At 39.6% G+C, this 27,760-nt stretch overlaps 1 protein-coding gene and 1 long non-coding RNA gene across 3 annotated transcripts; one reads left to right on the forward strand and one right to left on the reverse strand.

Annotated features, from left to right (window-relative positions):
• Positions 1–3,364: 3,364 nt before the first annotated feature.
• LOC146589473 (uncharacterized) lies at positions 3,365–3,959 on the reverse strand. 2 transcript variants are annotated; one of them, XR_014897165.1, is made up of 2 exons: positions 3,841–3,959; positions 3,365–3,681 (listed from the first exon to the last, which is right to left on the reverse strand). It is a non-coding gene; the product is annotated as an uncharacterized LOC146589473 (long non-coding RNA). The 2 variants fall into 2 exon arrangements; XR_014897164.1 differs by lacking the exon at positions 3,841–3,959 and adding an exon at positions 3,761–3,832.
• A 7,387-nt stretch (positions 3,960–11,346) lies between these two features.
• LOC146589474 (olfactory receptor 6F1-like) lies at positions 11,347–12,291 on the forward strand. The gene has a single exon (XM_085316168.1). The coding sequence runs from the start codon at positions 11,347–11,349 to the stop codon at positions 12,289–12,291; it is 945 nt and encodes a 314-aa protein (XP_085172294.1).
• The last annotated feature ends 15,469 nt before the right edge of the window (positions 12,292–27,760 follow it).

Here is a 27,760-nt window from a genome sequence, read left to right on the forward strand (position 1 = left end):
GTCTTTTTTCTTTTGTGCTTTATTTCCCCAGTTTGAAGATCTGTTTTTTTCCTTTTTTTTTCGTAATTTTACACGTTCTTTGCCTTCTATTACCATGAATAAAATTTCAATTTCAACCAGTCTTGGATGCTCCCTTTGGAATAGACTGGCAACCTGAAATGCTTAGATATAGACATCTCGATTTTTGCTGTGGGATGGATCTCACTCCATGGCACTATAGTAACAGGTATACTAAAACCAATAGTTCTATATTACTTCATATTATTCCATATTGTTCTTTTTTTTCTTTGCAAAACAAATAAATACATTTATATAAAGTTTTACTCTAAAGTGTCTACCGTTTGGATTGAATATTTTTTCTCATTAATTCAGTAGCTGAGCAAGACTTCGTAAAAACTTGCTATTCTGTAAGTACTTTAAATGCTGCTTCTTCAGCACCAGAAACATATGCTTGAATTTTAAACTTACATGGTTAAGAAAGACACTTTCATCATAATCATCAACATTGGCTACCAGTACCTAAATGGCATAAGAGCTGACAATCACACACTATATAGATTAAACACTAAACTGTCCAGCAGCTACTTGTCTGTGTAAAGAAGTACACAATGATGACTTTTATCACAGTTCTATTCCGAACTCAGAGTATTTATGTTCCATACCACAGTTCAAAGCTCTGGCAGAAATAATCGTGATAACCAAAGATGGTTTAAATGATCAACATATTACTGCAGTTCATTAGCAAAACTGGGAGGAATATAAAACCATGAAAGCAGCTAGACCTGTACAGAAGCAAGAATTTCGGTATCATTCTATTTGATGCATTTAAATAGCCCCTATTCTGGGCGTAATCTCCATCTTCACTTTCAGATGGTAATGGTTAATTTAGAAAGATGAAACACTCTGTACGCTTCATGGACAATATTGACTAGATTAGGACTCAGACATCTGTAAGTAGGCATCTAGAGTTATGTGCATATCCTAGGATATATAAGATGTCAGCGCAGGACTGATAGATATGTCTAAAGACTAAGGGAAACCAATACCCTCATAGAACTGTAGCTGGATGCTGAACAACATACAAAACAGTATCCAAAATGAGACTCAATGGCAAGGAAATTACATCTGTAAGGACATGTGAGAAGTGTCTCAATCAAAATATCTATGGCATTAATGTCAATATCTGGACTAATCACCATGCGTCCTTCTAGAATCAGTGAAGAGAAATGGCAATTCAAAGACATCATTCACCTCTGGCTAGAGAGAGGGACAATTTATCCTCCAGGCCTATGGAAGCTGCTGACTTTCTAAATATGTATCCAATGTCTAAAATCAGAAACAGACTTGAAGGAAGGAAAACATAAATTACTATAAAAAATATGAGCATAAGTACAAACTAAGTATGTAGGTAGATGACATCAAGCGTATTCAGCCACATTTTATGATGCATTTGATATATTTAGCAAGGTGTTTTTACCTCTTTGTTTCTCAATTTGTAGATAAAAGGGTTTAACAGCTGAGTCACAATAGTGTTCAGGCTGTTGACAATCTTGTTCATTTCCACTGAGGCTTGTTTAGAAGGTCTAACAGAGAAAAATGGAGGAGCCATAGCAGATAATGAGAACAATGAGATGGGCAGAGCAAGTGGAAAATGTTCTGTAATGGACTCACACTGTTGGATTTCTGAGTATGGTGGAGATGAGATCGAGGAGACCAAGCATGACCCAAGAATAACAAAAATAGAGATGGAGAAAGCTGTCGTGTCAACCACCGTCAGTGCAGGAAAGAATAGTCAAAGAATCAATGCTACAGAAGTGATTGATGGTATTAGAAGCACAGGAAGACAACCTGCTAATCAGAATGACTGAACAGAAATAGCTACAAAACCCGATGAATACAAGACTACTTGAATGGAGAGAATTATAGCACATGAGAGTGCTATAATTCAATGGGTATTAGATAGCTAAATAGCAGTCATGGACTGTGACAGCCAGCTGGAAATACTCTGTGTAACTCAGGGGCAAAAAATATACATCTGTAGAATACAGCTGGTAGAGGAGATAGTTTTGCTAATCTCTTTGAAGAGTGCAAGGGCTTTGGGAATGCAGAAAATAGTGGACCAGATCTTTAGGAAGGAGAGGTTACAGAGAAAAAATACTTGGGATTTTGGAGTCTTGGATGTGATCTCGCTAGGATGGTGAAACTACTAGTAAAATGGCAAAAGGGGGGATTTACATTACATGAGAAGGAATTTCTTCACTGTGAGAGTGACAGAACACTGGATAGGTTGCCCAGAGAGGTGGTGGAGTATCCTTCTCTGGAGATACTCAAAGCATGCCTGGATGAGATCCTAACATGCTCTAGGTGACCCTGCTTGAGCAGGGGTGTTGGACTAGATGATCTCCAGAGGTCCCTTCCAACCTTACTGATTCTATGATTCTATGATTCTGTGAAAAGTAAATAAATCTTTTTATATATTTCATGAAATGGGACATTTCCTTGTCAACCAAATGTTGATGAAGATTAATGAGGATAAAAGAAGAAATAAGCATTTGGAATTTCAGACGGTATTCATAGCAAATTATTTTAGACACCTACACTATAGACTTCTACATTTCAGTTAGATATCTATACTTATAGTACCAGATGAGAAATAAGCATTTATGTGTGTAATTCATATGACTTGAGACATTCTCTTCAAGATGAAAAGAGTAGTATTTATTCCTCTCTATTAACTGCCACTGACATTCAGTGGTTTTTAGATCTTTGCCATCTCCTATTAAAAATGAATAGTCTTTATCTCTTGTTTTACAATGTGACAAAACAGTATTATTTGAAAAATCTTTCTTTTTGATGAGAAAGGATGGGATTTGTCCCTCCCTATTATACAAGACACAGCTATTTAAACATACATTCAATGTAACTTGAAATGGCCCAAGGGATCATTTGCTTGGCCCTGACAGATATGATGTAGAACTTACAGGAGATACTGTTTTCTGGAGCAATGTTTGGAGGCTTGTAGGAACACTCAAAAATGTCTATGAGGATAATGCATATCTGAATATATATGCATGCATGCAGAGTACTGTGTCCTGTTCTGGGTTCCACAGTACAAGAAGGACATGGATTTACTGGAGCAAGTCCAGTAAAGGGCCATGAAGATGATGAAGGGACAGGAGCAACTGTCGTACAGGGACAGACTGAGAGAGCTGGGATTTTTTAGCCTGGAGAAAAGAAGCCTCATGGGGATTTTGTCAGTGTATATAAATATCTGATGGGAGGGACTCTTAGTGGTATCTGCTGAAAGGACAAGAGGCAACAGGTGTCGTAAGTTACTCTCTTGAAGGTTAATTCATACAGAGAGTTTGTTAAATCATGTGAACAATTTATTTAATTAAGTAAGCAGCCACAAGCAAAACAGCGCTGGGCGGCCGGGGAGTCTCAGCTCCGCCAACGGCGCGCGCCTCCCTCACACACAGTCCCCCCCTTATAGTCTGCGTTGTAATCTCCCGGTGCGTCCCGCGCATGTGTGAGTTGCTGGGGGGGTCGTCTGAAGCTCTCTGGTGGTCGTGGAGAGGAAGGCCGTGGTCTTCTTCTGTCTCTTTATTTTGGTTTGTCTCCTTGTGAGTGATCACAGGGGTTTGCTTATCTGTTGTGTTGACTCCCTTTTGGGATGCTGTTCTGTGAGAAAATTACAGGTGCCTGCTTATCTTTTCTTTATCCTTTTACCTTCAAAACCTCTGAGCAGCTTGTTGCTTACTTCAGCTCTTCATAGTCCTGCAAGATAGCTAGGGCCCCGACACTGGTTCCACAAGGGGTCATATAAGCTTTTGTGCTTACCATAATTTATTTGTCTGACACCATGTCTCAACCCTGATTGTTGTAAAACCTCCTCCTCCCCCTCCATCGGCTTATTCCTCCTTCTAAACAATGAACAAATAGTTACAATTTATTACAACAGGCACAAATTGAAATATAAGAAATTCCACTTACACATAAGATTTTTTTTTTACTGTGAGGGTGGTCAAATACTGAAACAGGTTACCCAGTGAGGTTGTGGAGTCTCCATTCTTGCAGATATTACAAACAGGGGTGTTAATTGCTGTTTAAGTCATGTAAAGTATCTGAGGTGTCTGCATGTGAGACACTCATGCAAGAACTTGTGCAATCATGTTTTCCTGTACTATAGTTGGAGATAAGGCTGGATAAGCGACTGCTCTACTAGATTATTTTGGGCCAGTTGAATCCCATTCTTAAACTAAACAGAAATTTCATACAAGCAGAAATTTATTGTTCTTCTGGAGTATATGGAAAAAAGTAAAACTGAAGGAAAATTACTTACTTGGAGAGAAAAATGAGGACAATGGCAAAGAACTGGAATTTGGAGGGAAAAAAAAAGCTATCTACTGCAATATTGGAATCAGTTCCAATTAACAAGAGAAGGTCAACAATCAAAGTCAAGAACAACAGCTCTATCAGAATGGAATTCACCTTTTGTAATGTCATTTATATAAACTCAGCATACCTACTTTAACTGCAAGCTCAATAGAGAGAAAAAGGCACTTTTGAAGGTAGTTCATACCGTATCTTTAGACATTTAACTTAGAGTGAGATATATCCAGAATTTATATCTGACATTTCTGAAAATTCCAGTCTCTTTCTAGTGACAACTAAAACAACTTTTCTAGGCTTAAACAATGAAGTTTGGACTCACTAGCATCCCACAATATGAAGTCTGATCTGCGTGGGATTGGACAGATACTTCTTATTTAGAAAGATGTTAAAAGATTATCCGTGTTACCAATGCAACTATGAAAATATCAATTGACCCCTTGTCTTATACTGTCTGATTCTTAAAGCATCTTTTATGATTCTCAGTATGTTACACTGTAGTGAGGTTTAACACTTCAGCATGAAAGTATTATGAACTATTTTCTCATATGCAGTTTGAATTTTACAGTAAGTCAGTGACAGGAAGAAAGAAAACGCAGGCCAATATACCCACACATGAAAATTATGACCAACTTATCTCTACTCAAGTGTATCAACTGCTACTCGAGGGAATTCTAATCAAAAATGATTATAAATCTTGTATTCCAAAACTACATATAAAGTCTGTGAATATATCTCTAGAGGAACGTGGATAATGATCCCATTCATTGCCTTGTCCTGACGAAGTTAGTCAGTACAGAGAATCTCTTCAACATTTTTTTTCCTAGAGTATGGACCTTTCTTGGATGAGGAAGAAAAATTCCTTGAAAAAAATATTATTTTCCTTCTGAAAAAGTCACAATTCAAATATTTGGATAGTGTTTAATGCTAAAACTTAGCATGCAGTATGAGATTCATCTCGTAAAAGAGAAGTTTGTTAAAGGGAAGTGCATAGGCCTGCATCTAGGGAGGAATAACCTCACGCACCAGGACATGCTGGGGGCTGACCTGCTGGAAAACAGTTTTGCAGTAAAGGATCTGGGGTCTGGGTTGACCATGAGCCAACAATGCACTCTCACTGCAAAGAAAGTCAGTGGAATCCTGGCCTCATTAGGAAGAATGTTGTCATCAGATCACAGGAGACAACCTTCCTCTCTACTCAGCACTGTTGAGGCCACACCTGAGTGCTGGGACCAGCTCTGGGATGGGCAGAACAAGACAAATGCAGAGCTACTGGAGCAAATCCAGCAAAGGGCTACTAAGGGACTGAGTACACTCTCAGCAAGTTTGCTTACAATACAAAACTGAGAAGAGTAACAGACACAACGGAAAATTGTGCTGCCATTCTGAGAGATCTTGAGCAACTGGAGTGAGTCCAGTGAAGGGCTACTAAGGTGATGAAGGTACTAGAGCATCTCTCGTATGAGGAAAGGCTGAGAGAGCTATGACTGTTCAACCTGCAGAAGAGAAGCCTGAGGAGGGATCTTATCAATATATACAAAGGTATGAATGGAGGGTATAGAGAGGGCAGGGCCAGACTCTTCTTAGTGATGTCCAAGACATGGAAAGAGGCAAAAGGCACAAAAGGAAACAGAGGGAGTTCTGTCTGAACATGACAAAAAACTTGTTTACTGTGAGGGTGACTGAGCACTGGAATAGGTTGCCCAGAGAGGCTGTGGAGTCTCCATCTTTGGAGAAGCCACTCGGACATGGTCCTGAGCATGGTCCTGGGCAATCTGCTTTAGGTGACCCTGATTGAGCAGAGGATTGGACTAGATGATCTCCAAAGATCCTTCCAACCACAATCTTTCTGTGATTCTGTGCATTGTTAGCTGCAGGATTCAGCTGAAGTGTTTAGGTATTCATAACATAGCTCTCTATGTATAATCAAAATATACAAGTCTCCACTATAATTAGTGCAGAACTTCTCCATGAAATTAATGGAATCTATGGAGTGATTCACTTCACCCTAGACAACTATTTCTGGGAAGCTGAATCATTCTGTAGATTCCATTGACACTACTTAACACAGATGTCTATCAACTATGATGAAAATTCTGACAGTTGTCGCACACACATCATCATTGTAGCCCTTTAGAGAGGATAAATAAGAAGCACGAAGATATCTCATACAAGATATCCTGGCTGTTTTTGTATTTTTATTTTATAGTCAATGATAAAAATAGGGAAAGACAGTGTATGATTCATTTCATCCTGAAATAAGCACCTCAGAAAAGTTGGATGACTTCCATGTTTTAAGGACCTAAGTTAGAATTGGTGCAGCCCACCTGAAAAGTGAATAGAGCTTGTTTCTGTGCATGCTGTCTGAGTAGAGTACAGAACAGACCACTGTGAAATATTTCACACTTCTGGGCCACAGTTTTTCCATTTATATAGTGAAGATAAATGAGATATTTAAGTCTTACTGAAACTATTGGCCAACCAAAAAAGTGTTCTGAATTAAAGATGATCTAAGCACAACAAATACAATGAATAGATGAAAGCCTAAGTAAAGGAATGTATTTTCATAATTTCATTAATAATTCTTAAGAAACTAGTCATAATTACTATTATTTATTTATTAAATTAACAAAATATTTTCAATACTCTTCTTGTAAATGAAGCTATAGTTCAAACTATTTCTTAGTTTCTCATGGTGATTCATACCCTAGGTGAAGAAAGAGAAGAATGAAATATTTGCTTCATACTTAAGGATTTCTTGGTTTTGAAACAGGTCAGGTAAGAATCCACTTCAGTTTCAAACATCTAATTCAGAGCCTATCTGCGTGTAGGTTTCTATAGTCCCATTGTAGTCAACAGAGCTCTAGTAACATAGTCAGTGAATTTTAGGACTGTGTTCAGTTTACCCACTTTTAGTTTATTGAATAGAGTTCTACCCTTCATTTGGTATGTTTCAGTACCCCAATATGGCATTTAAAATGCATAATGTACCTGGTCTTCATCTGCTGCTCTAGAAAGACATGGTCTCGTGTAGTTTGTGTGTTGCATTTATCAGACTTACGTATCTGGTTCCCATAGTCCATAGTCTCAAAGGGTACTAAATACCTGTCTTAGGTGTCTCAGTGCCGTGCATTTATATTTAGGTCACATGTCGATGTCTATATGAAGATGTCTAATTTTAGTTGTTAGTTCAGCAAATTGAATTCTACATTTAGATGTCTTAAATTAGTTAAAGTTGATGGTTCTGTTTTGGTTAGTAGAAAGAGAATTTGCAATCAGCTCTCTGAAATCTCATGCAATCATGACATAGGTTTTGAAGGAAGGATTCAACTGATTACATCTAAGTTCAGGATTCATTCTGAGATTAAGAATTGTATACTTATGAATTTACAGTATATATGGATAAATATGATTGAATACTCATCCTCAGCTAATATACACCATACTAATGTAATTTTCTCAGTCAACTGTTTAAAATAGGCCAGTTAAAATGCGCCCTAGAAATGTCTATTTGTATTATTGATACTAAAAGTATTCTTGATGACTAACTCAGCTCTAGACATTTGCACTGTAGTATCCATACATAGATGAGATGATTAGTATTTGTGTAGATCCCATTTTTTGCAGTTGCACCATGATAATTGGAAACAGAGGACTGCCAATATCATGTTAACACTTAAAGGATGAAATTTCAATGCCAGTGACATGGAATCTAAAGGAATTAACAGAGTTATATTTGTATTTCCTCAAGAATAAATTATTCTATGATTCTATGACTTTAGGATTCATGTAGAGAAGTGTAACACTAGTTACTTCAACTGAATTATTGCTGTCAAAATTCTATGTAAATGTAATTGTGGCCATTCCAGTCAATTGGTTGCTGGATATGACAGCAAGACTGTGTCATACTGATATGTTTAATGCAGCAAATGGACAGATTTACTGGAAATCAAATCAAGTCCTGTAAGTCTGTATTTCAAAATGTGGTTCTGAGTATTAAGTTGTGTGGGGCCCCCATTTATATTAGGATTGTGTCCATCCTCAGAGTCTGGCAGTATCCATGGCATGCAAAGTAGTCTTCTAATAAATAGTCCCATAAACATTTGTAATATAATCATTTCTCCTTGATATTTAAAATCTCTTTACAATCTTATATATATATATATATACACACACATACATACACACACACATTTATATTTATTTATATTTACATACACACACACACACACACACACACACACACACATACATATATAAGCATTGCTAGGAAAAATTCACTAGATTTATATTTGACCTTTATCTTAGCATGAAGCAAAAGGTGCTTTAGCTGTGTATGTTTCTTCTCAGTGCTTATAAAGGAAATACGAGTTACGAACTCAGAAATTAATATCTAGTTTGTAGATATATAAATTCTGAGAAAAACTCCCACCCGCCTATGTAAAACAAAACTACTAGAGGAAGCTAATACTTCTTTTTACACAGTTTGGGGGCTAGGAGAGAAAGTATATGAACTGTCAATGAATACTTGTTCACATTTTGAGTAAAGAAGAATTTGTAATTATAAGGATGTTGAGTCATGGCAATAGATTTTTATAGAAATACCATCACGGGGGGATTTTTTGGAGGTACAAGTGTACGTTTCAGTAACATGAGTCTGAACTCCAAGCATACAAATAAAACAGCATATGTCCGAAATTCTTCCCATAACTCCTTTTCTTTTTCCTTTTTCTTGATTTCTTCTCTCCCCCCCCCCTTTTTTTTCATTTTGGCTTGCATGTACATAAGCACCTCCACGAGCATCTACATATTCCATTTCAAATATGAGCTTGCATGGGTTACGTAGTTCCCATGTACAGGAACAATTTAGCAAATGGTTTCCTCCAAGTATTACGCTAAACGTAAAATATAAATGTACACTTGCCCAAGAAGGGCTTTAGCACTATCCTAGAATGTTTTGAAGTCATGTCATCAGCATGATATTATAAAATTAGCAGTCTTACAGGCGGCAATGCAAAAGTATCATTATATGATGCAATTCAAACAAAAACAAACAAAACCAGATATTTTTGTTTGTATTTTGCTTTTTTTTATTTCTTGATTACAGGAGTACCATACTGTGAGTCAGTGCAACAGAAGACCTCAGAGGATGATAAGATATTCAACAGAGTTTAAGATAAACAGGCATCAAACTCCTTTAGACCCCAGAAAATTCCAGGTCCAGCTGGTATCTATCCAGCTAGATACATTAGGCTAGTTTCAGCCAAGCTGAAATGCATTTGCATCAATTTTCTTGAACAAGTGCTCAGAATTTAGGTCAGAGTTCAGGTACATCTCATTTAACTTTTGCTGTCTAGAAGTCAGATATCTGATTTTAAGTATTTTTCTTCTTTTAGATAATGAAATAGTTCTCCAGGTTGTTCTGGAGAATGATCAATCTAACCAAAGTAGATTTCTAGAGAGATCAGGCGAATCATGCTCTCAAAGTTCCTGTTTTCTCCAAAAATTATAGAGAGTCAAGTGTAAATATCTCTGATACAGGCACACAACTTTGAGATGGCTAAAGATAAGTGAGACTAATCCAACCCTGCCCATTTGGGAATATAACCCTGCTAAATTCAGTTCAGCTGCATAAATTTATACCAGATACCAAACTGATACTTTTCTTTATTGAGCTCTGCTGAAAATCAGAATTTACAGAAGTCTGAAAATAATGAAAAGTAGTTGGTGAAGCTTTATCTGGATATTCACCAACTCCCTGATTATAGGAAGTAAAAGCAAAAAATGTACAGAACTAAATTTACTTTCATGCTTCAAAGTTGAATAGAAATAGTTCCTTGCTTAATTGAACTGTAATTCCTTGTTTCCACAATCATTCAGAGACAAAAGGAACTCTGGGGACTCTAATTCCATAAGGGGGAGCCAGTCAAGAAAAGACTTGTGTCTTGGAGCTATGCTTGGTTCATGTTTTTTCCCTCCAAGGTAAGTTGCAGAAAAATGGGTTTCAGAAATGCTATGCTTGCTCACAGAGAGGTATTTGTGATTTCAGAGGAAAAATGTTCTTACACTGATCACTGTAATCTCTCTTTATGATATGGCTTTTACTACTATGAAATTCAAGCCAAAGTTTGAAAACAGATATCTGATTTGTCTCTATTTTGTCTCTCTGTCACTATATATGCATTCATCTTTCTCTTTATCCATCCACATGAATGTAAAGCCTTGAAATCATAGTTGACCTTGCTTTAAACAGCAGATTGGACTAGCTGACCTCCTGAATTCCTTCCTATCTGAATTATCCTGATTCTATATGTACTGACTCTTTATCTTTCTATCTATCCCTGCATATTGGTGCAAGTTTTGGGGATCTTTATATCCATTTTTATTCTTGGGCATCATTCCATTTATTTCTGAGCTTATCTGCTTGTTCTGTTTAACTAACTCTGCACTAATTCCTGGATATCCTASAGTGACTTCCTTTCTTCTTCATTTCTCTATATACAATTAATTATCATATGGTTCTTCCCACTCATTTCAGTACATTGATCTTTCTATCATTATTCCTTGTCTGGCTGAAGACGTTGAGTGGGATTCATCTGTCCAGTTGTAGACATAATCAAAATACATCTGAATTAGTAATCTATATTCCTGTATATTCTATATGTGGAAAGAAATAAGCACTTTTATGGTATATTTCCTCCTTAAGATGGATATATATACAAAAAAGCAGATGAATCATCATCTAGAGTGCTTATTTCTCTCTGTTGACAAGAGAATATAGTAGGGTCAGGCGAGACAGAAAGAAAAGAGTTTGACATGTTTGCACACTTTGAAGGAATATATTTTCAGTATATTTTTCTGACAATCTGGGTTTTTTATTCTGATAGCTAAGACAAAAAAAAGTATCAGTGCATTGAACAAATCTCTGTTTCTTTGTTTTCTTTTATGAATTAGATGAATCTTACTTCTGATGTTCAAAGAGGAAATCAGAGTGGCACCTATGTTTTCATCCTCCTGGGTTTTCCTGGCAATCAGTATCTGAAAGTATCTTTGTTCATTCTTTTCCTCATCGTGTACATCTTGGCAATCATGGGAAACTTCTCCATCATGGTCTTAGTGAGATATCATCCACGACTTCATACCCCTATGTACTTTTGCCTCTGCAACCTCTCCTTCCTAGAGATCTGGTACACCACATCTTGTGTCCCCAAAGCCCTAGCAGTCCTTCTGGGCAGAAATCCAACCATTTCCTTTGCCAATTGCCTTCTACAGATGTACTCTGTTTTCTCCTTGGGCTGCACAGAGTATTTTCTCCTGGCTGTCATGGCCTATGACCGTTGTCTGGCAATCTGCTTCCCCCTACATTATAATTCCATCATGAATAGCACCTTTTTAACTAAGCTCACCTTTGGATCGTGGTTATGTGGTTTCCTGTCCATTGCCATACCTACATATATGATAAGTAGATTGTCCTTCTGTGGATCTAACATTATTAATCACTTTTTTTGTGACATAGCCTCATGGATAGTTCTTTCTTGCACAGATACAAATGGAGTTGAGTTGGTGGCCTTCATAATCTCATTCATTGTCATCCTTGGCTCATGTACGATAACCCTGGTCTCCTACATTTACATCATCTGTGCCATACTGAGAATACCATCAACTACGGGTCAACAAAGGGCCTTTTCCACCTGTTCTTCCCATCTCACTGTTGTGATTATTTGGTATGGTTCCACCATTTTTCTCCACGTCAGACCCTCCATAAAGGACTCACTGGATATGACTAAAACTGTCCATGTGCTTAACACTATTGTCACACCTTTCCTGAATCCTTTCATTTATACCTTGAGAAACAAAGAGGTGAAAAAAGCTTTGAAAAGATCAGTGCTTCTTGACTGATGGACTTGAAGTGTGACAGTTTGAGTTGTCACTCAAGAGAAAATATTAAGTTTCTGGGATTTTTCATTGCTCTAAATACTAAAAGCTTATCTTGGAGACAAATGAGGCTGAACACATATTACAGAAAAGGATATAGGCAAACTTGGGTCAGGGGAATCATGGATTTCCTCTCCAGTCATGACAATTTTTAGAAAGTCATTTCAGTTTCTTGAACCTCCAATTCAAGTCCTGCATTTGTAAAATATTGACATCACACAGACCACTTTTGTCTGATTCTCTGAGAATTAAGTGGACAAATAGATAGATCAGCCCTTGGAATTATTATTCATTCCACCCAACTTTACAAATCTAAGTGAGGAATTTTATTACCTATGATGTTTCCTTTAATAATCATAAATAAAAGTCAGGCACCTCCAAAGACCCATTCACAACTTGAGTACTCATTCACCTTGGAGGTGACTAGTTCTGTGTATTGACTATGGAAAGGATCCAAGGTAACCAGGGTTCTAACTTTGATGTGACTAAAAAGACAGCAGTCAGGTCTCCCTTTATGCTTGAGCAGGGAGGTTGGACTAGATGATCTCCAGAGGTCCTTTCCTACCTTACCCATTCTGTGATTCTGTGATTCCTATGCACTTTCATTCAAGGGATGGAAATTGGTTCTACAAGTCCTCATCTGTCTTTTCCTGTGTTTATTTAGGTTTTTTTAATTATTATTATTATGCCTGTTCTGATATCTGCAATGACAACCTCTTACCTGGGAAAAAAAAAAAAAAAAAAAAAAAAAAAGAAGGACTGTTTTTGAAGGAAATCTGAAAAAAAAACAAAGAAACCTGGTTCTATGCCCATTTAAATTATCTCTTATTAGTGACATAGTTACTAAAATCCACTTGTTAAAGTTGTGATTTTTAAAGCTAAAGATTTCTCTCTCATTATATGTTTACTCAGCAGCACACTTAGTATAAATGAAATGTTCAAATATACATGCAGTGCCTACTGTTCTATGCAGAATTATATAGAAATCATTTTGAATACCAGTGATTCTACAACCTTTCAATGAACTAGCGCTGAGTCACCAAGACCAGGAAAGATCTGCAAAACTGCTCAATGAATTAAGGATAAGAGTAGAATGACAGATACTTTTTCTCATTTCTGCTAAAAAGTACATTATATCAGGCCTTGACCAACACAGATGCTTCTTGAGCTGCAATCCAAGACCTTCAGCCTAGGCTTTACTCACCTTTCAGACCTAAGCAAGTGCACTCCTTCTATCTCCATCTTGAATGTACATCACAGCAAGAAGCTGCATACCAGTGTCACTGGCCTCTACCTGAATACAAAGCAACATCTTTGACCTTAATTTACTATTAAGTTTTGTTCCTTGCTCTCAGAAAACACAGACATGCACACACATGTAAGTGCTATAGAAATGTCTTTTTCCTCTTGTAGAGGCTATTACACATGCACAGAAACATATACCAACACACCTCAGCCTAATGTGAGCATCTAAAACCAGACATGCACATTATGCTTTACATATACTTGTTTCTTGCTGAAAAAGAAGAGCGATGTGGAGAAGACATATTCATCTCACTTGGCTTTCTGTGCCTACCATGTCAGCATCTACTTATGAGCTAACTGTCTGAGCTTCCGCTGTGGTTAGTGGAGATGTAGTGTGGGACTGTGTTGAGTATGCTAGGCTTCCAGTACCAGCACATGAGGGTACCTAAGGAACTTACACAGGCTTGCATTTATGACCCATACCCTTTTGAAGAAATAGATAAGAGTCAGATGAGATACCCAGCACCTGAAATGACAGGAGACACTGATATTTACCCAACTGATTATACTGGAAGCTAGATATTAATCTGACCAAATGCAGATGTGTATTTAATTGAGTCAAATCTTTCTTACCTACTAGACTATTTCAGTGGAACTTCTGGAACTGGGTATTTTCTGACCTGATCTATCACCTCTGGTACAGCATTACCCCTTGTTCAGTATACTGTAATTGCAGATGAATGAAGAGAAAAACGTTGGTATCACTGGGTGCTTGGGGTACTAAGAATCATGGTAAATTATCTGCACCTTAAAGTAGAAAACCTGTCTACTATCCCTGGTAAGCGCTAGAGAATTTTTTAAAACATTGGGGAAGGAGGAAGATAAGGAATAATATTCATAATATTCCTGAAAACCTTAATTTTCTTTAACAAGATGTTAATAAAGGACAAAAAATAAGAAAAGACATTATAACATTTCACCTTCATCCACATAACACTTGAAAAATCTCCAAGGATGGAGACTACAACTTTTCCAGTGTTTGATTGCCCTCATCATGACAGTTTCTCCTCAAACCTGGTTGGAATATTTCGTTTCACCTGTCATCTCTTGTTCTCCTGCCATGCATCATTGTGAAAAACGATTGCATTGTCTTAATAACCTTCTATGACTGCAAGACAGGAAAGAAAGGGTTGAATGATAGTATAAAGAGACATTGAAGGTTCATGAGGTGTTAAATAAGTAGATTTAATCAAGGAATTACACTCCAAACTGCAGAGGGAGCCCTGGGAAACATGCAAACGGATCAGTGATGGGAGACTTCTGGATGCATGGCTCAGGTGCCCAGGTAAAGCTCACTTTGTGTATCCTAAGGGCCCTTTTTGTCTACTAGAATTATTTCCTTACCTCATTAGTGTTATTTCCTTATCTTGAGTATGCTAAGCTTCAGTAGTTGGCTGTGAAGCAGCCAGATTTTCTTGATAAAATGGAATATGCATGTCCAACCCTGACAGATTTCAATCAGTATGTAAAGAGCACACCCTAGAGCTGCTGTAACATATTCTGCCAGTTATCTGATTCCTTGCCAGATCCATAGGTGTCATCTCCACACTCAAACCACTCACTGAAAGGCAAGTGGTGTTAATGCCCTGGTTTGCAGACAAAGTTGAGAAATGCCTTTCAGGAAGCAACAACTAACAGCTGAAGTATACAACTAACTACACAGTAAATTATAACATATATGCACACAAAACTGATAAACCCAAATGATAACAAACAATATAACGCATTTTCCCCACAGTCCTAAATTAAACAACCATGATGACAATCACCATCTGGGGCTTTTCTATGCTGATTCTTTGGATCTTACATTTTGTAGTACTTGAAGTAGAATCATAGAATCAGTAAGGTTGGAAGGGACTTCTGGAGATCATCTAGTCCAACACCCCTGCTCGAGAAGGGTCACCTAGAGCAAGGCCCATGCAGGTGGGCCTTGAAGATCTCCAGAGAAGGATACTCCACCACCTCTCTAGGCAACCTCTTCCAGCGCTCCGTCGCTCTCACAGTGAAGAAATTCCTCCTCATGTTCACACAGAACTTCCTGTGCTTCAATTTCTGCCCATTGCCTCTTGTCCTGTCACATCAGACAACTGAAAAGAATTTAGCCCCATTCCCTTGACATCCGCCCTTCAGGTACTTATATACATTGATAAGAACGTCCCTCAGTCTTCTCTTCTTAAGGCTAAATAGGCCCAGCTCTTGCAGTCATTCCTCATAGGGTAGATGCTCCAGTTCTCTGATAATTTTTGTACCCCTATGCTGGACTCTCTCCAGTAGTACTCAAGATGAGGCCTCACCAGGGCTGAGTAGAGTGACAGAATCACCTCCCTCGACCTGCTGAGAACAGTCTTCCTAATGCACCCAAGGAAACCATTGGCCTTCTTGGCCACAAGAGCACACTGCTGCCTCATAGTCAACTTGCTGTTCACCAGCACCCCCAGGTCCTTCTCTACAGAGCTGCTTTCCAGGCCAGCCCTCAGCCTGTACTCATGCATAGTGTTATTCCTTCCTAGGTGCAGGACTCTGCACTTGCCTTTGTTGAACTTCATTAGGTTTCTCTCTGCCCAACTCTCCAGCATGTCCAGGTTTCTCTGAATGGCAGCACAGCCCTCAGGTGTATCAGCCATTCCTCMCAGCTTGGTATCATCAGCAAACTTGCTGAGGAGGCACTCTGTCCCTTCATCCAGGTCACTGACTTTTCCTTTATACTTCCTGCCTGTCATGGTCTGAGTGCCTTAATAAGCCTTTTAATAACCCTTATGCCCTGACTAGTCTCACCTGGGTCCCTCACCTATACCTCCTACCCATGGGTCCAGAATCTCTATGTAAGCTCAAACCTGGGCCTTCTGTCCCTGTGTGATCTTTGTCAGAGGAGTAACCACCTCCAGCTTGACTTTAGCTTTGACTGGATATGTACCCTACAGACCTGGTCTCTGACTTGAGGATGGACTTCTTGGACCTGTCTCATTCTATGGACTTGCCTGGTGATCACTGGGCTGTGTCTGACCCTCTTTACAGATGTGACCTCGAACTGTAGATTGACTAGATTGACTTCTAGGCTTGACCTTGGACCTGCCTCATCACCATGAACTTGCCTGATGATCTGGATTCTTGATTAATCCTACCTACCCTCCCTCAGTCTGTCTTACTTGGACACTGTGGTGCTAAATGGCGCCCTGCCATCTGTATTATTGTACTTGGCTCCCTGCCCCAAGGCTGGACCTTACTGCTCCCTGTGACTCTCATTAATGAAGAAAGGAAGAACATTTGTATAAGAGATACGGAACAATTGATGTGCCACTGTGCTAGCTGCAGCAGTACTGATGGAACCTGCATTAGCTTTATGCAAAACAGCCCATTCTGGATTTATTTTTACAAAAGCCTGATTATCTGCTTTTTTGTACACATGTATATTTATTTGGCTTTTTTGACTGTTAATTATATTCCATAATTTAATATTTACATCTTCACAATAAGCACAGAAAAGCTCACAAAAGTCTCTCACTCCATGTACTTTCCTGACATTCTTAACTCCATAAAAATTTTCATCAAGTGAAAGCAGGAAACAGGTCTTGAGACATTTAAAGCTGTCATCTGGTTTAAAAAATTCTCAGCTTCTCCTCCCCTCCAAGAAGCTGGCATGACATATTAACACAAAGTAGATGCTTGAACAATGGCATCTCTGTGTTTTCTTCTTGTGCATAGACCACCCTACTTTGTCATGCAGTTCCTTTGCATTGCATAACACAGTTCATTTGTCAAATTCCCTAGTGCTGTAAGCACTGTGAGACTGTTGCCCCTATTATTTAGGTCAGTCAAATAGTACCTTTTTTTGTCTATGAATTTAGAGCTGGGGATAGCCTGCAGGGATTTGTGTACCCTATCTCCAGCCACTTTTATAGTGTCAGCAGGAGGACAAGTTGATCAAAACACAGCACATTTCTGCTTTGTAGGAGATACCTCACCCATTCTAAAAATTTTTCTGTGTTCATATTGCTTACATTAACAGTGGGAGAATTGAAAGAGTTGTGTATGTTGACATTTTCAAGACAGAGCTAAGGAAAATCACCAAATGACCAGCACCCTCAAATTTATTTCAAGTCTTGTCTAAATTAGCAAATATGTACTCTTCTTCTACAAGTCTCCTAACTCCAAAGCTCTAGATCTGCTGTTCCCTCTGCCAACATTTCCACGGCAGACACAAGTTGTGTTATCTCCCTTCTATGTTTTCTGCCACTTTGGTGGGCAGGAGTGAAACCAGACTTTCAAACTTTCCATCAGGGCTATGAAATGCTAGCAGTGGCCTTTCCTGGGAAAGCTTCACATTGTGGACTAATGGGGGCACAGTCTCCTGCACTGTAGGACAGTGAAGTTTTCCAAAAGTTCCTTCCAGAGGATCACCTTCTGTCACAGAAGGAGTAATGTTCACGGCCCCATTAGTTAATTAATGGCAGTTGGCATTTGAGGAACCCTGTGGTAAGCATAACTCCTTGCCAACAATATACTTATAGTACTACAAAATTTGTTTAGTAAAATTATCATCACTACCAGCACTTCTTTGAAATACTAGGAAACAGACAAATGAATCCAGTGGCATGTGTCCCTGCTGTGGTATTTTATGCTTCCCTTTGTAATCAGAAAATTAATCTGTTGCATTGCGAGAGTATACATCTTGTTTAATTTAACTTATAACATTGACTTTTAAAAACCTGTCTTCATTAGAGTCTAAAATTTTGTTAACTTATTAGAAGGAATTTTAAACTCTTGTAAATAATTCTGTATAAATCTGCATTGGAATTAATATACCACATAAAATTAATATACCATCTAAATGATATACCTTTTAGATCTGAACTAGTTACTCTAAAACTTCATTATAGTTTCATTACAGTTTCATCTGACCCTTCGATACACTGCCAAGACAAATTAAAAGAAACATTTTGAGGCAGGAGAAGATGATAAAGTTGTTGAGTTTCTTTGTTTTGTACGGTTAGATGAGGGACTATGCTTCTACACTGTATAAAGAATTTTATGAGATGACTTTAGAGATAATTAAACATAAAAATAGTAGAGGAAGGATTCAAGTCCTCTAACTTTAGCCATTTTAAATTTGGACAGTTAGTCAAATTTGTTATAAAAAGGAGTAAGTGCCTTCACAGTATCTCCCTTCATTAATTCATGTGGTAAGATGGAAGGTATCACTTTCTGAAATTAAGTATCTTTCTCAGTGCATTAGAGATGATTTATTCTGTATATTCATAAAAGACAGAAAATGAGCTGAGATAAAGAGTTCTACATCATGGCTTTCCATTCTGTACATTCTCAAATCAGAATGTCTGCAGAGAATATGAAAAGTCAGAGGTTGAGGATTCATTAATGTTCCAGAAACATGAAGTTATCAGTCATCTAAATACAGTATTAAGCACGAAGTCACTAAAAAAGTATGTTAGAAAGGACCTCTAGCAATCTCCTGGACCAAGAAAAAAAATGTTAAAATAAATAATTAGTAAATACTGATACATTGTTATAAATAAAATTCTACACCTTAAAGCTTTTATTAAGACCTAGGTGTGACCTAATTAAGGAGGTGGAGCTCCTTAATTAAAGCTGCCAGTTTTGTAACCTTCACTTTTGCAACCAGAGATGATACACACAGAAAATACTCGTCGGAGACACAAAGATAGCAACAGCTAGTATCTGGGAAAAAAAAAAAAAAAAAAGTGATTTTTCTCTGTCCTCTGGACCTCCATATTCCTTCTCTGTCAGCAGGTGGTGAGTAAAGAAACTAGGATCATAGGCAATGTGTTTACTGCCTGTAGTTACTTGTGCTGACAATCTGACAAGAAGACCAATTACTGTGAGTGGGTCTGGAATATAACAAAGTCAAATCTCAGGAGCATGCAAGGCAGCATTGAATACATGGGTGTATGGGAGAGGATTGACAGCCATAAGAGTGAGAAGACTTCAGGTCAGCACAAAGCTAGGATTTAGATAGATAGAGAGCTGTTTGTAAGGACTTGGGAAGATAGGGAACGAGAGATGTAGGAATTAGGGGAGTTTAGGTCTTGGTTATCTTGCAATCACACATGATTCAGGAAGTGCTGACAAAACTGGTGTCTGTAAACATAGTCCTGAGTGCACTCAGATTGGATGAAGAGGAAATCCCCAACAGCAACACCATGCAGCATTTGACATGTTGACAACTCACCTTACCTGAGGAAGAAGGACACTAGACCTTGGACTGTGGATGACTGAAAGGATGAGAACTTAACTTCAAGAAAAAGGTGTAGATACTTGTTTCTACTAACTTCATTTTATCAGTAGTGATCTTGAACATAAATTGGGTGAACGTTAATATTATTGTGGTTGGACTACTAAGTAGTTGCTGTATTTTGATTAGACTGCTAAAACTACAGCTATACTAGCAAAGAATTTTCTTGAATCATCTTATAAGATATGTTTCTGACATGCTTCTGATGTTCCTCAACAATGGAGTTGTCATCATCATGTGTTTTGCAGTTCTCCTTATCTCTTATACTATTCTGTTGATGAAGCTCCAGACACAGTCCTCCGAGGAAAAGAGCAAAGTAACCTCAAACTGTACTTCCCACATCATTGTGGTCTTTGTCATGTGCGGCCCAGCTATGTATATCCATGGCTTACCCTTCCAAGCATTCCCAATGGAAAAAGTTGTTGCTGTTTTCCATGCAGTCATCTTCCCCTTGACCAATCCCACAATCTACACTTTGCAGAATAGGAAGATCAAAAGTTCTATGTGGAAGTTGGTCAGAAAACACATAATTTAGTGTAGAAAATCGAATATTTTAAAGTGTGAATGAAAGGTTTTTGTATTTCTTTTGTTTTGTTTGTTTGTACAGTTTTCTAAGGAACAGCTCACAGAATCACAGAATCATTAAGGTTGGAAGAGACTTCTGGAGATCATCTAGTCCAACACCCCTGCTCAAGAAGGGTCACTTAGAGCATGGTAGACAGGGTTGCATCCAGGCGGTTTTAAATATCTCCAGAGAAGGAGACTACACAACCTCTCTGGGCAGCCTCTTCCAGTGCTCCGTCACTCTCACGGGAAAGAAATTCCTCCTCATATTCAGGTGGAACTTCCTGTGGTTCAGTTTTTGCCCATTGCCTCTTGTCCTGTCACATCAGACAACTGAAAAGAATTTAGCCCCATTCCCTTGACATCCGCCCTTCAGGTACTTATACACATTGATAAGAACGTCCCTCAGTCTTCTCTTCTTAAGGCTAAATAGGCCCAGCTCTTGCAGTCGTTCCTCATAGGGTAGATGCTCCAGTTCTCTGATAATTTTTGTACCCCTATGCTGGACTCTCTCCAGTAGCTCCATGTCTCTCTTTTACTGGGGAGCCCAGAACTGGGCGCAGTACTCGAGATGAGGCCTCATTAGGACTGAGTATGGCGGCAAGATCACCTCCCTTGACCTTTGTTGAACCTCATGAGGTTCCTCTCTGCCCAACTCTCCAGCATGTCTAGGTCTTTCTGAATGATGGCAGAGCCCTCAGGTGTATCAGCCACTCCTCACAGCTTGGTATCATCCGCAAACTTGCTGAGGAGGCACTCTGTCCCSWCATCCAGGTCATTGATGAAGAAGTTGAACAGGATGGGACCCAGTACTGAGCCCTGGGGGACTCCACTAGATTCCACACCACTGATGACAACCCTCTGAGCTTTGCCTTTCAGCCAGTTCTCAATCCACCTCACTGTCCACTCATCTAGCCCACATTTCCTGAGCTCACCTAGGAGGATGTTATGGGAGACAGTGTCAAAAGCCTTGCTGAAGTCAAGGTACACAACRTCCACTGCTCTCCYSTCATCTACCYGGCCAGACATTCCATCATAGAAGGCTGTCAGATTGGTTAGGCAGGATTTTCCCTTGGTGAATCCATGCTGGCTACTCCTGATCACCTTCTTATCCTCCGTATGCCTGGAGATGACATCCAGAAGGAGCTGTTCCATCACCTTTCCAGGGATGGAGGTGAAGCTGACTGGCCTATCGTTGCCTGGGTCCTCCTTCTYGCCCTTTTTGAAGACTGCAGTGACATTGGTTTTCTTCCAGTCCTCAGGCACCTCTCCTGTTCTCCAGGACCTTTCAAAGATGATGGAGGGCGGTCTGGCAACAACACCCACCAGCTCCCTCAGTACCTGTGGGTGCATCYCATSWGGKCCCRTGGATYTGTGRATRTSWRGCYTGCCCAGAAGATCTCTAATCCTATGCTTCTCATCCAAGGAAAAGTCTTCCTTTCTCCAGATTTTCTCCTTTGTCTCCAGGCTGTGGGGTTCTTGAGGGCTGCCCTTAGCAGTGAAGACTGAAGCAGAGAAGGCATTCAGTAATTCTGCCTTCTCTGTATCCTTCACCCTTGCACCCCCCACAGGTCATAGTGTTCTCAGTCCTCATGAATCACTTTCTGTGGCGTACTATAAATATCCAAACACAGTTGACTGTGAAGTAGTTCTTTTGTTATTTATCCCCTTACTTAACTATTCTTTGACCTATCGTTGGGCAAAAGAATGTATGATAGAGACAAAGAGAGAAAGATTCTACTTGCTAAGCATAGGTTTCTTTTTAGACTTCTGAGTGAAAATTTATTTTTTCTTATATCTACAAGGAATTTTCCCAAATTAGCTTACATCCATTTTCTCTTAACCTGTCACAATGCATCCTTGTGAAGCAAGCACCTCCAACTTCTCCATAACTACCTTTCAGGTGTTGGCAGACTATGATTAGATCCCCTGGAGCCTTTTGTTCTCCAGGTTGAACAAAACCAATTGCATCAATCTTTCTTCATGTATCAGGTTCTCCAGGTCTCTAATTATCTTTCCCTTAATGAACCCGCTCTAGTTTTTCAGTATCTCTCACTGATGGGGTCAAAACTGGGTACTTGACTTCCTCACTCCACTCAGGAAACTGAACTCCACTGTCTCATGGTTGCTACTGCCACATCTGCCATCAATTACCACATCCTTGACCAGTTTCTTCTTTGTTCATGAGTAGCAGATCCAGAAGACAGCCACTCCCCATTTATCAGTCTTCCACATGCATTAGGAAGGTGTCCCTAACACCATCTAAAAACCTTCTAAATTGCCTGAATCCCGCTATGTTGTCCTTACAGCAGATGTCAGAGAGGTTAAGGTCTTTCCTAAGTAACAGGCTCGGTGATCTAGAGACTTCCTCAAATTGCTTCAAGAATGCTTTGTTCACTCCTTTAACCTGATTAAGCAGTTTCTAGCACTCTCCTACATCACTCTTTCTGGATTCTCCTCTGATTCTAAACTACAGGCTCCCAGCTAGCCTGTTGCTCATTCCATAGAAGACCTCTATATACTGAGTTGCTTCTTTATATAAAGGGCTACCCTCTCCACTTCTTCTCTGCCCTGCTTTCCTAAAGAGCCTATCTACACCCATCACAACACTCAGGTTCTATGAATTCTCTCACCATGCTTCAGGTACTCCAGCAAGGTCACAGCTGTACATCTGCACACAGGTTTCCTCATTTGTTTTCCAGACTGTGTGCATTTGTGTAGAGGTGGCACTTTTCACCTTGTTTCATCCTTCCTGAAGTCTCTCTTACTCCATTCTCTCCACCCCACATATTTATCAACACTGAATCTGTTCACTCTTTTAGCTGCAAGCTGTCATCATTGTCCCCTGATGTACCTGCTTTACAGTTCTCCACACTGGGTTGCAGGTCTGTTTGCAAAGATGCTTTTACCCTACTCTGTCACACAGATCCCATTTTTCCTCGTAAGTCCTCACTCCCCAAAGAGGCAATGGGCACAAATTGAAATACAGGAAATTCTGTTTAAATACAAGAATACCGTTTTACTCTAAGAATGGTAAAGTATCAGATCAGGTTTCCCAGAGAGGTTATGGAGTTTCCATCCTTGGAGACACTAAAAAGCCGATTGGACATGGCCTTGAGCAAACTGCTGCAGTTGACCCTGCTTGAGCAGGGTTTTAGACTAGATGATCTCTGAAGGTCCTTTCCAACCTCAACTATTCTATGATTGTCTAATTCTTAGCTCTCAAAACAAAATTTGTCTATGAAGCTGGCTTTTTTAGGCATTAGGCTATATGACAACTATATAACAGATTATAATTATATAATTATATGTATAACTATAATTATAATAAATACAAGTGCTTGAACAAATGTATTAAATGAATTCAAAGATGCAGTCATGCACAGAAGACACAAATATGCAGCAAAAGTTGACTTTGGCTCTTGTGGCTATGAAGTATTCTGCCCTTGAAATATCCCAGATGTAGGGAGGAAGGTATTCTTGGTTGCACAGATCTTTGATCGCCTAAAGGGATATCATACAACAGCTTCATGCTGATGAGTTCAAGCTTTGCACCGTACTAATGACACTGGAAATAATCAGTGAGTTAAAAATAGTCTTTATTAAGGATTACAGAAAGAATGGCATGAATACATAGCCCAGGTTTAACAAACAAGTGCCATGACTGGCATGCAAAATGCTTGAGAAGTCTTCTGTGAGCAGCCCAAAAAGTAAGACGCTTTGTGACCAAGAGCTCCAGGCACATCACAAAGTGAGGCTGGTCTGATTTCTGTAGCAGAAACTAGCTGTGGGCATGAGCCATGCTGTAACAACTGAAAAAAAATCCCTGTATGCTAAAGCAACCAAATATTCCTCAGTTGTATGCTTGTTGATCCCTTTGGGGAACTTGACCTTATTGTAGCAATGGTTTTTTTATGTAAAAATACTCATTTAAGGTGTCCCAAAACATGACAAATTTATGATGTCAATAATTTGACACTATCTATTTGCATCTTTTACACTATCTATTTTGAGCCCCTTAAGATTCAGCCTGAAGAAAAAAGAGAAAAGCATCTGTTCCTAAAGCATATATTTAAAATAATTCAAAGAAATTCTGTTCCTCATATGCCTATTCCTTATCATCCACTTGCACAGGCCTCTCAGACAATGATGTTTTCACCGTAAATGTCTAAAGTAAGGTGGTGAGAAGCCTTTCCTCAGAAATGCTTCAGCAGAAAGTCATATATTGACTGTTTTATCTCTGATGGTAAAATTAATGCTTGCAAACATACAGTGTCAGCATATGCTAGTTGCTCTCTTCTCACATGCAAGATTTCTAAAATATTTATGGCAGAGCACTGTGCCCTAAGTGCTTGTTCATGTTTGAAGATAAAACATCATACCTTTTTCAGTCTGTCCACCCATCTGTCCTTCCTTCTTTTTCAAACAACCCTAAGCCTAAGATGATAGTGATAAAGATCCTTTTAGAATACCTATAATTGTCTTTTGCCTATAAATAGGACATGAATAGCCTCTTTATTTCCACTGACATGCAGGGAACCCCAGGTGATCATGTTCCCAACACTGGAACTCCATTAGATGAATCCTGGCTGAAAAGACCTGTGAGGTTTTGCTGCTCGAAGCAAAGGGACTCAGAATCATAAGGCATAGGCACTTGTTATGAAAAAATTAGGTTTGTCAGCCACCATAGCAGAGTCCGAACCTAGGTTCCCGCTGATTCCAGAACCTCAAAGCCAAGTTAAAGCAAAATAAAGTTTAATGGCACACATGCAGTAATTACAGCTCGAGCTGGGTGCCTATGAAGAAGGAGCCTGAACAAATAATTCCTGGGCACTTACACTCTTACAATCTAAGTTCCCACCCCTCACAAGATAGTTCAGACCAATCATAACATTAGGGTCTGGGGTCTTCTCGTTTTTCATTGGCTCCTGTCATTGCCTCTAAGCAGGTCGTTTTCTAGCTTCTGCCGTCAGTCGTAACGGGCTTGAACTGGCTCCGGGGCCTATTTACGGCTTAAGATTTTAGCAATTAGGGCAAAGCTCACAGTTTATGGCCAATACTTCAGTACATTTGGCTACCACTGCTCTACTAAACAATTAACTTGAAAATAACCAACAAAGAAGAACTGGTTAGAGATGTGAAGGCTGAGGACAGGCTTGGCTGCAGTGACCATGAGATGGTGGAGTTCAGGATCCTGCATGGAGGAAGCAAGGCAATAAGCAGGATTGCAACCCTGGACTTCAGGAGAGTAGATTTTGGGCTCTTCAGAGACCTGCTTGGCGGAATCCCATGGGCTAAGGCCCTAGAAGGAAGGGGGATCCAGGAACGCTGGCTAGTATTCAAGCATCACCTCCTCCAAGCTCAAGAGCGGTGCATCTCTATGAGTAAGAAGTGCAGCAAAGGGGGCAGCAGACCTGCATGAGTGAGCAAGGAGCTCCTGACAAAACTCCAACAGAAGAGGAAAGTACACAGAATGTGGAAAAGGTGACAGGCTACTTGGGAGATTTATAGGAATGCTGTCAGAGTATGTAGAGATGCAGTGAGGAAACCTAAGGCCCATTTGGAACTGAGTCTGGCAAGGGATGTTAAGAACAACAAGAATGGCTTCTTCAAAAACATCAGTAGCAAGAGGAGGACTAGAGAAAATGTGGGCCCACTACTGAACGGGGCAGGAGCTGTGGTGACAAGGGATACAGAGAAGGCAGAATTACTGAATGCCTTCTCTGCTTCAGTCTTCACTGCTAAGGGCAGCCCTCAAGAACCCCACAGCCTGGAGACAAAGGAGAAAATCTGGAGAAAGGAAGACTTTTCCTTGRWTGWGRAGSATAGGATTAGAGATCTTCTGGGCAGGCTACATATTCACAGATCCATGGGACCTCATGAGATGCACCCACAGGTACTGAGGGAGCTGGTGGGTGTTGTTGCCAGACCGCCCTCCATCATCTTTGAAAGGTCCTGGAGAACAGGAGAGGTGCCTGAGGACTGGAAGAAAACCAATGTCACTGCAGTCTTCAAAAAGGGCRAGAAGGAGGACCCAGGCAACGATAGGCCAGTCAGCTTCACCTCCATCCCTGGAAAGGTGATGGAACAGCTCCTTCTGGATGTCATCTCCAGGCATACGGAGGATAAGAAGGTGATCAGGAGTAGCCAGCATGGATTCACCAAGGGAAAATCCTGCCTAACCAATCTGACAGCCTTCTATGATGGAATGTCTGGCCRGGTAGATGASRGGAGAGCAGTGGAYGTTGTGTACCTTGACTTCAGCAAGGCTTTTGACACTGTCTCCCATAACATCCTCCTAGGTGAGCTCAGGAAATGTGGGCTAGATGAGTGGACAGTGAGGTGGATTGAGAACTGGCTCAGGATGCTTTGTGCAATCTGAGATCTGGAAGAGGTGGAAGATGGTGTGTGTGACTGCCAGAATAAGCTGGTATGCCTACAGGGATACGGCAGATGAGCTTTACAGTGCTAGACTATGTGCACAGTACTGCAGAAAAGCAATAGCTACTGAAGAAAGGATCACTTTAAATGACCTAAAGTGTGGAATTGCCCAAACCTCTGTGGGTAGGAGGTGGTGAAGTAATGGACAGTGTGTACATAAGTCATGGATAAGCCCCTGGGGAACAAAGCTTGATCCCTGGAACAAATCAAAAAGTAAATGTAGCCACTGTAGGAAGACTGGTAGCTCCATAGTATAAATCATCTCATTTAAACAAGTCATGGCATGCTATGACATGCTCTGATCTGATACAGATGAAAGAAATCTCAGATAGCTCCAGTGAATTCCCTTCAGAAATATCTATCTCTGAACTGGAAAGCCTAGCTGTCCAGCTTTTGTTAGATTGTTAAATGAGGTGAAACTCACAGCAGATGTTGGTAGATCCACCAGAAACTCATACCAGGTGGAAGGGTTGACACCAATAATCCAGATATTGGAACCAACACATGGCTCATACACTGGCTGTGATTTATCTCACCTAACCTCAAACATCTTTAACTTGGTATCTACCCTGACCTGATTATCTCACGTCCATTTTTGGTTGGGGTGTCACTCGGGCTTTTTAGAAGTGTATTTCAGAACTAATCAATTGTTCACAGAAATATCTATTTCTCTGCAGAAGCTATAAAGAAGTCTAAATGATTTACTTGGAGACAGCTGCAACATAGACACTTGAAGTTAAGGAGAAAAATCGCTCTAGTGATGCCTTTTTTGCACATCTCCTTTATAAACTGTTCTATCCATCACCTAGTTAGTAAGGTCTGATCTACTTCAACACTGGTATATTCAGTGTGACC

This window comes from Rhea americana, unplaced genomic scaffold, assembly GCF_003343005.1.
Source record: "Rhea americana isolate MKP2758 unplaced genomic scaffold, rheAme1 scaffold_454, whole genome shotgun sequence".
Classification (NCBI taxonomy): domain Eukaryota; kingdom Metazoa; phylum Chordata; class Aves; order Rheiformes; family Rheidae; genus Rhea; species Rhea americana.

Excerpts from the sequence above, each read along its gene's own strand:
- LOC146589474 (XM_085316168.1), top strand. The coding sequence starts at position 11,347 with ATGAATCTTACTTCTGATGTTCAAAGAGGAAATCAGAGTGGCACCTAT.